The sequence below is a fragment of the Empidonax traillii genome, unplaced genomic scaffold, assembly GCF_003031625.1.
Source record: "Empidonax traillii isolate 1590-97213 ecotype Southwest subspecies unplaced genomic scaffold, ASM303162v1 scaffold1039:size287584, whole genome shotgun sequence".
NCBI classification, from domain to species: domain Eukaryota; kingdom Metazoa; phylum Chordata; class Aves; order Passeriformes; family Tyrannidae; genus Empidonax; species Empidonax traillii.
Genome location: NW_020956232.1, coordinates 261,066 through 274,422, shown reverse-complemented (window position 1 = coordinate 274,422; position 13,357 = coordinate 261,066). Strand labels below are relative to the sequence as shown.

The 13,357-nt window shown below is 39.7% G+C and overlaps 1 protein-coding gene across 1 annotated transcript in view; it reads left to right on the top strand.

Annotated features, from left to right (window-relative positions):
* Positions 1-5,858: 5,858 nt before the first annotated feature.
* The window catches only part of GALNT18 (polypeptide N-acetylgalactosaminyltransferase 18), a 126,112-nt gene continuing 118,613 nt past the window's right edge, over positions 5,859-13,357 (top strand). The window contains exons 1-2 of the mRNA XM_027904314.1: positions 5,859-5,952; positions 7,431-7,623. Of these exons, the coding sequence (XP_027760115.1) occupies positions 5,859-5,952; positions 7,431-7,623 (287 nt within the window). The remainder of the gene's footprint in view (positions 5,953-7,430; positions 7,624-13,357) is intronic.

The window sequence follows — 13,357 nt, the reverse complement described above, 5'->3', positions numbered from 1 at the left end:
TATCCTTATAGTGTATTTTTTGAAAACAAGCCTTTTACCAGTTTGAGAAGACAAAATTGGTCTCTGTCAAAATATTGATGTCAATGAATACAGAAAACCTTAAAAGTGCAATAGTGGTACCTGTCAGAGACCTCTATGTCTTCATCTGAGAGGGAATTGATTCTACTTGGAAATATATATTTCCTTAGATAATCTCATTCCACTAAGTTAGAAGCTTTTACCCTGATTTCAGGTTATCCAGTCTTGTAGTAACTTTATGTTAACTTTGCTGGAATGATGCAGGGACCTGTCTAGCCTGATTCGTATCCATGGCACAGTTATGGCTAGAGGGGAATTTAATAGGCTGGTAGTGAGAACATATCCAGTAGAAACAACAATGGCCAGGATTTATAGTGTTTTCAGATCAGAATAGGCTAGTTCAAGTGTGTACAGAAGAAATATAGGGCCCTTACCAACACCTTCTTCCTACAAAGTGTTGTTTGTCTGCACCCACATAATATAATTTAGTGTTGGCTTGATGACATAATAAGAATTTCATTTTTCTCCTATACATTTTGTTACCCTTAGGAAATAACCGCTGTAATAGAATTTACTAGTTAATTAGCAGTTTGTAAGTTTGGTACTTGTAGTTCTGAGAGCCCTTTAGCAAGTTCTTCAGCAGTCTCAAAAACCTCAGGTTTCTCTCAGGAACCAAATTTTCGGGTTTCTTATGCTGCCCTCTAGCGCTGAGCACAGTTTGAGAGTCATCTTCAAACCTCTTCCTTCAGTGAAAAGTAACTTCTGTGCCACGACTTTCTGGGAACTGTTAGGTTATCAAAGTCTGCCAGGGCAGGAAATATCCATCTTCTCTATATGAATGTCTGTCCTTGCTGGGTGACCATACTCACATATATATGATGTAGAACAGGCAGTTTTGTCCAAGTGAGACAAACATTCAGTTGCCAAAAGCCCAAAGCTGCCTTTGTTTGCAGACTGATGTGTTCACCACTCAACAGCCAAATGAAGTGAGGTTCAGGACACATGGCCCAGGTAGGTAGAAGGTCTTGAAGTATTCTGTACCAGTGACCTGCAGCCTTCTGGAACCAGTGGCTTCCCCTCAGTATCTTTCTTGGGAGAAGCATCTGGATCTCTTCCAGCTGCAAGTGCCCTGATCCCAAGCAAAGTGAAGCCGAGTCTTAGGTGACTCTTCAGCACAAGTGAGCTGCCCTCTCTGACAATCCAACACGAGTTGGATTGTCACTGCAAGTCTCACATTCTGTTGCTGCTCTGCCTTCATTACTTGAAATCCAAAGTAGCCATAGCCAGGCTGTCCATCTGCTGTGTAAGAACCTGAATTTCACTGGATTCCAGTATGTACATGTTAGCATCCCTTTTTAGTCTCTTGCAATATATTAACTCATTCCATTATTTTAGATCTGAGAAGACTTGATAATAAGAACTTCTTAATTTGAAATCAAAGATCTCATGGATCTTTCTATCACCAAACATCTGATATTTCTGATAAGAAGCCCTAGAAAGGAAATGACAAATCAGCACATTATGGAGAATGTCTGACACAATGAACTTGATTCCTTTTTGAGTGTGTATTTGACAAATAATTGACTCTTTGTGGTCTTGACTAGTGGACAGTTTATAGGAAAATCTAGGTAATATGAGTGGAGGCAAGAATGCTGTGGAGACATGTGGCACCCCTGCCCTGGGGAGCTGTTCTGGCTCCCTGCATAGTGTTTGTGTGTGCTTGGTGTGATTGTCACCATGGGAATACCCAGACAGATTTGTCCCAGGATTCCTGAGGGCACAGGGTGCTGGGACAGCCTATTTAGCAAAAATTATAGGAGAAAAAAGCCCCACAGAGCACTTTTGTGTGGGAGTAAATCTGGTTAAAGATTCCAAACACCTCTCTCTGGCTATTAGTTTTTATCTACTTGTGTCATTCATATAGGGAAAATACAGTCTGATGTTTCTGTTTCTACAAGTTGCATGAGACTTTAGGGAGAGAAAGGGCTTCTGCTGAGCAGCAGAACCAGACTGAGTTTCCACCTTATTATGCACAATAAGCATGAGATTATTTATCAGAATAATAATTCAAAAAATTCTGAGAGACTCTGGTGGTTTGTTTTTTTTAATAAACAAAAGAAAATAAATGTTGATAGCATGCTAGCAGCTTGCCATTGTTCATGTGTATTGGCTGCTTTAAAATGCAGTAGAGATAACATATCAAATAATATTAAACAAATTGTTTTTCAAGTTCTAAAAAATGTCAAAATTTTTTTGAGAGAGTTTTCAGCATTTCCTTCTATATGTGCTGTAATATGCAGTTTAATCTTGAAAGTTTCATCTGTTTGTTTGCTATTCATAGTGTTATCATGACTTCCTGACAGCTTGTCAGGAGAAGATCACCTTTTGTTGTTGTTGTTGTTTTTCCCCATACCCTGTCTGTCTGATCTGTCCAGTGTTTACACTAACTACAGAGTGTGATGGGATATGCAAAGTCGGGATATTGGGTTGAATCTTCTCAAGGTGGTTGCATGTTTTGTGTGTAGTTTGGTCAGATTTAGTGGTTTTGTGCTAGTCTTTGTCATCTGTACAGACAAAGTCTGACAGGCTCTTTCAAGTCTCTCTGAGGAACCCTGGCAACTTCAGTATGACTTACTGAGCTGTAAGTAAGCAGTACTAGGAGAATTTAACCCACTTAGATATTTCATTTTTTTCTTAGGTGCGCTTCTGCTAAAGTCATTTCTTCAGGAACAAAACTAACAAGGGGAATTAACTTGAATATTCAAAACTGTAAAGTTCAGTTTTCATCACAAAACAATATTAATGCTGATACCTCGTCAACAGTACTGAGATTTTTTGGGAGGTGAGAGAATATGTAAAATAGCTTTTCTGAGAGAAGGTCTGCCACAGGATTTGTAACAGTGTCCTGCATGGGAGCAGCCTTCCAAGATAGGAACCATCAAACTGTAATTTTTAAGGACTCTGATAAGGTGTTTCCATGATTTACAATAGATTTTGAAAGTGGGATCTTCCTGTGTGTATCTTTTTGTGTGACAAAGTTTAGGTAAATTTTCACACTTCCAAAAACTCTGACCCAATGCAAGTCTGGGATTTTTACCTGTCACATAGAAAGGCCTCTGGCAAGAGGGTAGAGGGGGTATGGATTGCCTAACAGATGAAGAGCATCTACTGAGGAAAAGGATGAAAGGATCCTTCCTTCCATGGAAAGCTGAAAGGCTATTGCCTGCAGGAAATAGAATATAGATTTTTTTGAGTGCTGGGAGCCAGTCTCCCTCAGAGAGCTGAGGTTTGTTTTGTCTTTAATGATGGTCTGCTTAGATGCACGTCAATTAGTCCACCTTGTAAGGTAAGGTAGGGTTACTGCATCACCTCTGTAATCGTGGTGTGCTCCTTCCTTTCTGGGCTGGGAAAAGCACTGGAGAACTCAGAAGGGCAAAGATCAAAGCTTTTCTGCCTACATCCTGGCATCATTTCCATTTTGGGAGCAACCTATTACACCCGAGTGTTATACTGATGCCTTCTGCATGTCTTTAGCTTACATAGGGGTATTTTTGCAGATAGAATATCTTTGCTGACTTACTGTCTATGCCTTCTTGTTACTCGCACGAAATGAAATCACCAGATAAGGTTACACTGCGGATTTTGTAAAGCAGTTCTGTTTCCATGGAAGGCATTTTCACAGTGGTAAATCTTTGATATGAAACACTGCTGCTTTTGTGAATAGAGCTGCAGTCAAATAGGGGCTAGAACTTGCAGACCAATAAGAACAAATAGCATGTCTGAGTCTGTCTCTGCAACTATTTTTGCAGCCCTTTTCTGACTTGATCCTTTCTTTTAATTGTCCATGGTAACCTTTCTTAGGAGGAAAAGTCAAAATCAGAATGAAACTGAAAAAAGTATGTATTTCTTAATGAGCTTCAGAGGGTTTTATGGAGATTAAACCCAAATTATTAATTAAATGATTGTGTTAATTGGTAATAAATCAAATACTTTCTTCAGAGATTCTACAACCAGGCAACAGTTAAACAGACAACAAAATGTCCATTTCTTATTATTTCAGTAGTGTCTTGTGTCTTTGACTAATTTTGTATAATGAGCGATAGAGAATTTCTGTCTTGGAGGCTGGTCAGTGAGATCAGATGAAGCAATGGATTTATATTAAGATTAATTGCATAACAATAGAAAACATGATCTAGAAATTATGAGCTAAAGACACACAGATGCTTTTGGAATACAAACTGTGAGGTTTTTTGACTCAGTTGATGTATGGCCACCTCTATGCTGATGCCATGAAAGGCTTCTGAAAGGAGATTCCTTAGCCCAGGTGTACAGCCAGCTGACTCCTGTGTAATATATTTCTGGCACTAATCAGTTGAATGGCAAGGTGTCAGTCTGCCAAGAGTTAACACCAAGCTCATGTCTGCATAGGGCAGGTGGACAAAATTAATATGGGGAAGAACCTCATGATAACATTTGCAGTAATGTGCTGCAGATAGCAAGATTCCTTCCCACAGGAAAAAATGGAACTGATCTTTCTTTTTTAGAGCATATAAATGTGCCTACCTTTGTACTGCTTCAGGCACTACTACTCATGCGTCACCTTTGAGCCTTCGCCTCCCATGATCATTCAACCATTGTAGAAGCAAGTGGTAAGAACTGGCTGTGAGACTTCAGGCCAAGATCTGCTCACAGAGACTAAGGCATCAAGTGCACTTGTTGACCAGTCAAAAGGCAGCTGATGGTCTGATAATAATTATTTTTATTTCCTCCACTAGACTGACTGAATAAAGTTGCTTCATCCAAGGGTTTTCAGCCAAATAGAGGGAAGAAAGACCTTGTCATCAGAGATGTGGTCTTAATACCATTGATTGGAATTGTAATTGAAAATTCTTGCTAATGCTTTTTTCCTGTAGAATAATGTATTGAAATAACATGTCTGCTTAGCATACAGAAAATGCCTGCATTTGGCAAGTGGTTCAGTAGAGCTTGTAAACTAACTTCAACAGATATCCGCTGCTGGAAAATCTTAGCCTTGCTGATACAAACTGGATTACTGAACACTTTTTCAATCAGAAAGTAGGAAGAGACTCATAGATCACTTTAGGAAATACTCTTGCCCACAAAATCATTAGATAAAATTCAATAGATGCCCGTGTGAGTGTGATTCTGTGAAAGTGGTTGTTTCTGAGATGGCTCTTCATCCATGAAAAATGATCTTTGGCACTGCCTGTAGTTACAAATGCATATGCATGCACTGTTCTTATTGTGAGTCTTATTTTTACTCAGATGTCTTAATGCATTGGTGTGCTGTCTGTATGTGAGGGGATCCTATAGCCTTGTGCCATAGGAGTAATAATAAATATAGAAGTTAAAACCATCAGGTAAAGTGTGCTTGATTTAAAGAAATGCAGATTACTGTAACACACAACAGTCTGAACAAATACTTGCATAGTTTTCTTGATTAGCACAAATGTACATATTCTTGAAAAGTGCTGAGCTACATTAATTTCTGCTGGCTAGGGTCAGGAACACACCTGATCTGAATATCTCTTACATTGTGAAAAGAGTTTATGAAATTCTTCATGCAAATTCAAGTTGGTTTTGTGGAGATCACGTAGTTACCAAACAACAGAGACACCTGACTTCCCATGTTGCTGTGATTTTTGGACTGATATTTAAAGGCTATTCTGCCTTTCTAAAGTCAGGATCCTCTAAAATTATCTGAATTTATCAAACTTTTGTCATTTCCATTGCAGAGTTGTATGTGAGTGCACAAGCTCCACTCTCTCATTTATCTGTGTAGTAGCAGAGTAGTTTCCTTCTTTGACTGAGGGTTTAGCATGTCTTTCATCTTTGAAGAACTGGAGCCAATTCCTGGATTCAGGCTGGGAGACAGTACTTTGACAAGTAAAGAAACATTCCGTACTTACAGAGGTTGGAACGCGATGCCAGGAAGCAAGTGTCATTAGTTTCCTGTCGGTATTGTCAGGGGAAAAAGGAGAACATCTCGAGTGAATCAAACAGCTTAATTTTCTCAATTTATGTTTCTGAGTTTTGGATGCTTTTTAGCGAGAGATCAAAGGATGCTTCCTGGCATTCTTTGGGAGTCAGGATTATGATGGCATGTACTCCTAGTACAGAAACTTGTCTTTAGATGTTTCCATGAAGCTTAAGCCAGCTGTCAGGCCTGTAGGTGACTCTGAGCACTGAGGAGGACTTTGGACACGGTTGAAGTTTCTCCCTATTGGACAAACTGAAAGACTTTCCAAAGATTCACTTTTATTTTCATAAGTCTCAGTGTCATTAAACATTTATTGTTTGTGAGTACAGCTCTTCGGAGAGCTTTTTATTTAGTTGGTTAGTTAGTAATGACTATGGTGCCAGTTGGTAAAGAGTTAAAATTTCCAGAAAATTGAGATGTTTTTCCTTTGTGAGGCTCTAATTTATGTTGACAAATAGGGGTCAAGTAAGGCAATTGGTCTTTCTGTACTGGTGAGAAGTGTTTGCAGAGACAGGGGGCTCTCTGGGTTAGGTCATGTGGTCAGCTTCATGAAAACCAAAGTGCTGGGTGAAGAGTGGGATGCTTCTGTCACAGAGAGCCTCTCAAGTCACCTTGAACAGATTTCTGAGCATTTTAACATTAAGAATGAATGCTGTGATTTCATTGTACTGGAGCTCTTCTTAAATTAAGCTCTAGGTATATTTTCCATGGAATGAAAAACTATTATTATGACAAAAATATTGTAAAGTGATGATCCCAGTAGCAATGTTGCACGCACCTAAATATGGACTGAAAATTCAAAAAAGTTGGATTGATAAACTGGTCCATAAAGTTACTGCATGACTGAAAACGGTTTGATATTTAAATATGAATGCCAAATTTAAAATAGATCTTTTCTGTCTGTTGAATGTGTAGTTTCAAAGAACTTATTTTACACATGGACTTTGGCAGCCATTTTGTGTGTTCTGTACAGACTTTGTTTTTCCCCTTCAAAACTTACATCTTTTTCTAGCAAGGTAATACAGGCTAAAATTAAATAGTTTAAATTTAAAATTAATTTAAATCTTTGTATATAAAAGCAAAATAACATTCTTGTCTGATAAGAATCTTCTGAAATTTAATTTGCTTAGATTTTTCAGTCCTGGCCTTTAGTCAGATCATGATGAAAAAGAATTGTCTCTGCCTGACTTTATTTTGCATATTAAATTTTGAGCCTGAGGTGCTAATAGTTACACCACCACAAGAGGTACATAAGGGCATGTAATGGGAAGACTCACAGGCTGCTGTAAGCTGGCAGCAGGCGCTGTCTGTGTGTTACTCTCCCCTAAAGTTATGCTTTTTAAAATAACATACCCTAGAGCCCACGGAATGAAAATCTGAAATTGTTTCTTTTTGTCATTGTTTCTTGTAGAAGCTCCACCAAAACTGGAAGACAATCCTGCTGAGGCGTTCACTGACTCCTCTCTCTTTGCTCACTGGGGCCAGGATCTCAGTCCCGAGAACCGACGGATCGCACTGAAACAATTCCAGTATTACGGATACAACGCGTACCTGAGCGACCGCCTGCCCCTGGACAGGCCCCTGCCTGACCTCCGGCCCAGCGGGTGAGTGCCTGACTCCACCCTGGCACTGTAGGTCCTGAGCTGTGGAGTCTGTTAGCTCTTTTTCACCTGGAGGTGTTACATTGTGGTGTGCAATCACATGGTAGGTAATTTATGTAGGATGGTCAGAATGAGGAATTTCTCTCAAATACATGAAGGCTGTAAGTTTCGAATGTCTTCTAAAACACCAGAGTGCCCAAAGTGAGTCCTGCTAAAATCCCATTAAGTATTCACTGAAATTTCTTCCAGATCCTTTGGAACCTTAATCTCATCTACAATTTACTATGAGATAACAAGTATTGTATTGCTAAAAGAAAGACCTTTTAATGTTAAATTTCAGTTTTATCAGCAAATCTGACTAAGATAGGAAGAAGAACTGCTGTCTTTGAAAGCCCAGAACTGCTTGATTAAGACCAGTAGACAGGTGAAACTGTTGAGCTCTTGTGGTGAACTACACACTTCAGTCAAGCAGCGTGGGCCAGCTGAAAGCCCACGGAGCCTCCTTCTCTGGGAAGTTCTCTGCTGGGAAGCAGGTATTTCAGGCAGGGTGAGTGCATCCACTGTTATTCCACAGTGGCTTGGTGAGGTGGGTGGGACCAGTGGAGTGAAAAACCTTCCCTTCAGTGCATTTGAGGTCTGTTCTGGTAGGACCATTCACAGAGACAGTTAATGCTCAACTTAAGTTTAAGCCTTGGTGATACATCTGATCCTTGGAACAAACAGCAGCTCTGGAGATGGAGAAATGGGTGGAGGGAAAACTGTTTTTTGCAACTCATTAAAAAAATAAATCATGAAAATAAGCATGCTGGTATCATAAACTAATCTAGGGGAAAAAGAAATCTTCTGTCACTAATAAGACATCAGTGATAGAAATGTTTCTGTTCCTATATCTCTTTTGAAATTACTCTTCTGAATGGTTTAAATTAAATTTTTTATAACTAGAGGTTTTAAAAATTAAAAAGACAGGGGAAATGAATGGTACTGTAACTGAAAGAAATAAATTAAGGTTGGGATTTTCAAAAAAACTCCAGTTAGAAATGAATCATGATCCTAATTTCTGTGAAATATTTGGTCCTTAGTTGACTGTCTGCCAGAAACATGCTAGACATCACAATATGTTTATGGACACATACATACAAAATAATGTTTGACACTAAAATGTAGTAAATTCTAATACAGAGGGAAATGAAGTGTGTTGTCAGGTAGTATGCAAACTATTTGCTGTATCTACAGCATCCTGTGGAGTACAGAGCTACAGGGTATTCTGACAGTCATGTTGCTGAAAAAAGAATCCTCACTGCTGGCAAATTCTCATTTTTGTGAGAGCCTGTGCATGACTGTTAGGGGAGGAAAAAACCCCTACTCTGAGAGTATGGTTTCCATTGTAGTAATCAATTTTTAGGATTTGTAGCACCTGTTTTTAAGCCAATTGCACTCGCTTCCTGAGTCTATATAGATGTATTTAAATTATCCATGGGCAGATACCAGGCTCAAGCAGCACAGCATGAAAGCCAAGGACAGCTTGGTCTGAAGGGAACATGCAGCAAGTGGCGTGGAGACTGAGTTAATCAACTCTGCTGGACCTTCATCAGTGGTATTCCTGTTCTGACTAGAAATGCAGGAAAGCACAGAGGTGACAGAGGCACCACAGTAGCTCTGCGTGGACTTAGCCTAGGCCTAACCAAGCTCATTAGCCTGGATTTGGCAGTGGTTCTGCCAGAATCAGCATGGCATTGGAATCCTGACAAAGGCTTGTGGGGGGGTTAGCTAAAGGAGTGGAGTTCACATAGTTGTGTCTGGGCTCAGCTGTGTTCTGTCATGCTTGTATGAAGTATAGGAATTTGGAAAGACAACAGAAATATATGTGTAACTGAAACCTAATGTAATTCATACATGCTTAGCCCCAGTCGAGACTAGGAGAATTAAGTGATCTGCCAAAAGTGTGTGGTGTTAATAGCCCCTTTTATATAATTCTGGTATGACTCAGCCTTGACCTTCTTTCTGCCTGCCTTGCTTCTGAGAATTCACATCGACATATCTTAGCACGGGAGCTCAGCATTTCTTTACAAGGTTCTGCAGTGAGAAAGGGCACTCCATGTATGTAATGACCCCGTATTATAGCACAGAGTACTTTCTGGGATTGATATTGTTAACATTTAATGCCACGACAAAGCCAGAGGAGGGGTAGAGATTGCTGAGCCACAACACAGATGGAGGAGAGGGCAAAAGTTCAACCTTGCCCAGTCCTTCAATGTGGATGGCATGCAGAGCTAGAGCACAGTTAGTAGTTAGGGCAGTGCACTCTGCCCAAGCCTCTGAACTCTGGCTTCTCTGGAAAAAGATGATCACCAGTCAGGTGGAACCATCCAGCAGATTGCAATTGGGTCAGGCTGTGGCAGTTTCCACACCTTGCAGTGGGGCTTTCTCGTGTTTTAGGTACTGCAGAGTGGTGTCTGACCCTGGGTACAGCCATGAGCTTTGTGTCCAGTTCTGAATTTGATTACTTTTCACTGTGAGCATTTGTTCTGGCATAGGGGAGTCCCCAGCACAGTCCAAAGTAATCTCTTGTAATACTAACTGTAATAAATAACTCCCCTGGATGCCTCAGCCTCCTGAAGTAGTCCTAACATCCTGAAGTGGGCTGTTTTTGTGGTACTTAATGGGTAGTGCAAGCATTATTGTGGAGTATTGCTTGTACTGCCTCTTCCAGGGCCTCCATTTATTGTGTGCTGCTGAAATTGGGTGCTCTGTTGTTTACCACCCTTATTTGCATCTGTTAGCCCATAATGTATCTACATCATAGACTAACAAATAACTTCTGGCTCTAATGAGCTTGGAAGTATTGAGGAAGGCGACGTTGCCTTTGCTGTGTGCAGGAGCAGGATAATATTTCTGTGTTAGCTATAACTCTGTTGTGCTCATTACTTTAAGTAGGGCAGGCACTACCCACAAAGCCTGTCGTGAGTGAAATGTGAATGAAACCAGCTCGCACAGTACTCCATTATTAAAAGTTAGGTTGTTTAGGGATCCTAAAGCTGTCTACCAAACTCCTTTTGAGTGGATGCTCTCAGGGTTCTACTCTGTTGGCTTGTAAATTTTTACCTGATCTAGTGTGCCAAAGCACACATGGGAGAGAGAGATAACATTCTTCGTTGCTTATGTGATGAGCGAGGGAGGGAGGGGTAGAGGAAAAGGAGGTGTGCAGCAGGACCCCAGCAGAGGAACTGTTTCAAAGAGTTTTGCTCTTGCACAGACTGTATGATACGAAGGAGCCTGACCAGTTAACTGACTGAAAGAAAGCAAAGAAGCAAAAGCAGGAAGGGTGGAGGGGAAAAGCCACTCATAATGCTCAGTTGTTTTTTCTTTGGAGATTGTCAAATACTATGGTATAGCATGTGGCTTGCAGCAGGTTTGACCTTTTTCTGGTGAGTCAGTGCTGTTTGGCATCTAGACAAGTGCAGAGGAGAGGTCCTGTTTTGTGTGCAGAGAAAAGCCTTTGCTGTTTTATAAGTTCTTCTTGTTTCAAACAGTTCACCAGTCCCGAATTGTATTACTTAGAGGCTCAACTTGGCAAGGGACCATGGTATAAAGTAGGTTTTTGGTAAGGTGGACACAAACAGAGCAGGCAAGAGGTCCCCTGAATGCAGATGTGACTACAATGGAGAAAAATCAAGCATTGACCAGTTGAAGAGAATGATGTGGTTTAGGACAGAAGCTGTTCATGTCTGTTCATCTGTCCAAAACGGCCATCAGCGTTATGGTGGTATGTGCAATCCAGGATGTAGCATGCAAGACACCAGACTTCTATAAAGTTTTTCCTTTTTTAAACCTGCATGTAAGAAAAACATGTGGTTTCAAATTTTAAGGTTCAGGCTGGGCATTTGCATGTTAGCTCTGCATCTCCCTATAAACCAGCCCCTACAGACTTGTGTTCCATAAATGTTTGCTTCCTCATGTCCCTGTGAAATAGTTCTGTTTTGCTGGGCTTATGTTAGTGATGGATGTGGATCCATGTTCATTTCTGCCCAAGTTCTTTTGTTGCTACTGGAAAAAGCAAAGAGAACATAAATAGTATGTGTTGTGTTTGATGTTTCAAAGGAATTGCTTAAAAAGAACACAAACCCCTATTACATTACGTATTGTACTATTTTGCACAGAAATCCTAAAATTACGAAAGTGTTCAACGTTCTTGTTGAATACTTAATGTTTAATTCTGTTATATTTCCAACTTTCTTTTATTTACTCTCTACCTCTGATTCTTCTTTTTCTTGTCTCACCTTTGCCTGCCTTCACACTGTCTCACAGCAATAGTGTGTACTGCCTGACCAGCCCCCTGGGATTCTGATTTGAGCTTCAGTTTTTCCTATCTGGATGTATCTCCTCAAATGGCTGCTCTAAAATTGTTTAATATCATTGCCAGTGACAGGAAATCTGCTGGAGTAATAGCCTGAGTTAATAATGACATACACTTTTACAGGAAAAGAAGTGCACTTTTTATATGTTGTTCAATGCCAGCCTTCTTAGCATAACTCAGTTAACACCTAAAATACTTATAATAGCAAAAGAAAAATGAAATCTGATCACAAAATTAAATTATAAACATAAATACATAAATAGTTGAGCTACAGTTCTTACTAGTCTCAGTTCTTTTGCCAGAGTTTTTGTGCTGTTTATTTCATTTATGCCAGCATGGGATTTTTTTTACTCCCATACACCTTGAACTTCCATTTGACATTTTGGCTGTTGACAAAACGTTAACAGTTCCTGAAGAAAGTACAATTCTGTTTCTACTTGTGCTTCTGAGAAATTCTTACTCTTTTGGAACTAAAACTCCCTCCCACATATGTTCTTAAAACAAGAATTTGAACCCAAATGTTTTAGTAATATGCTTATTGCATCTTGTATTTTTATTTAAAAAGTGGAATATATGCTGTAATGTAGCGATTAAAATAAAAAACATGTTCTTTTGCCATTGCTGGCTGTGATACCCACGTAACTCTTGGTGAAAGGTTCTCAAAAATTGCAGAAAATAATTCTTGTTCATAATTTATGTACCTATTAGTAGAAGGTCTCAGAGATAAGTTATTAATACTGGAAATCATTCTTGTTTCATTTTTCTTAACTGCATATTTATGCTAAAGTAATTTTAATGTGACTGGCTAAATTGTCCTATCACAGTGCATATGTTCTAGAGGAACATATTTAATTGTCTTGTGGACAAATATTTGAAAGAAGATTCATAATGTATGCTGTCCTCCATTTACCAGAGTTGTGCTTGAAATAGAACACCAGGAGTTTCTCTAAATTTCTGGTAACCATGACAACTGCTCCGTTAGTGTTATTAGCCTAATGTGATTGAGCAGAGTAGGTTGCTAGCGGTAATTTTTTAGCTACGTTGGACTGATACTCATTGTCATTCTAAATAATATTTAGAATTAACGTTTTAAAATCAGCCACAATACTGAAATACACTCTGTGCCTTTGGATCTGTTTAGTGAGAGCCTCTCTGTGTGGAGGGGCAGGGTAGGGGTCTGGACTGAGGCCCCATGGACGAGTCCGAGGCAGAGCTGTCACTGAAACTCGTCCGTCACTGTTGCCACGCAACCGTTCAGTTCTCAGAGCCTAATGGATCTCAGATTTTGATCTGTACAATTTCCTCTCTTTTCCCCCCTTCAGCATATTTTATACAGATATACATGTGCCCTTTCTCTGTAGCTACTCTTTTGTTCATTCCTAT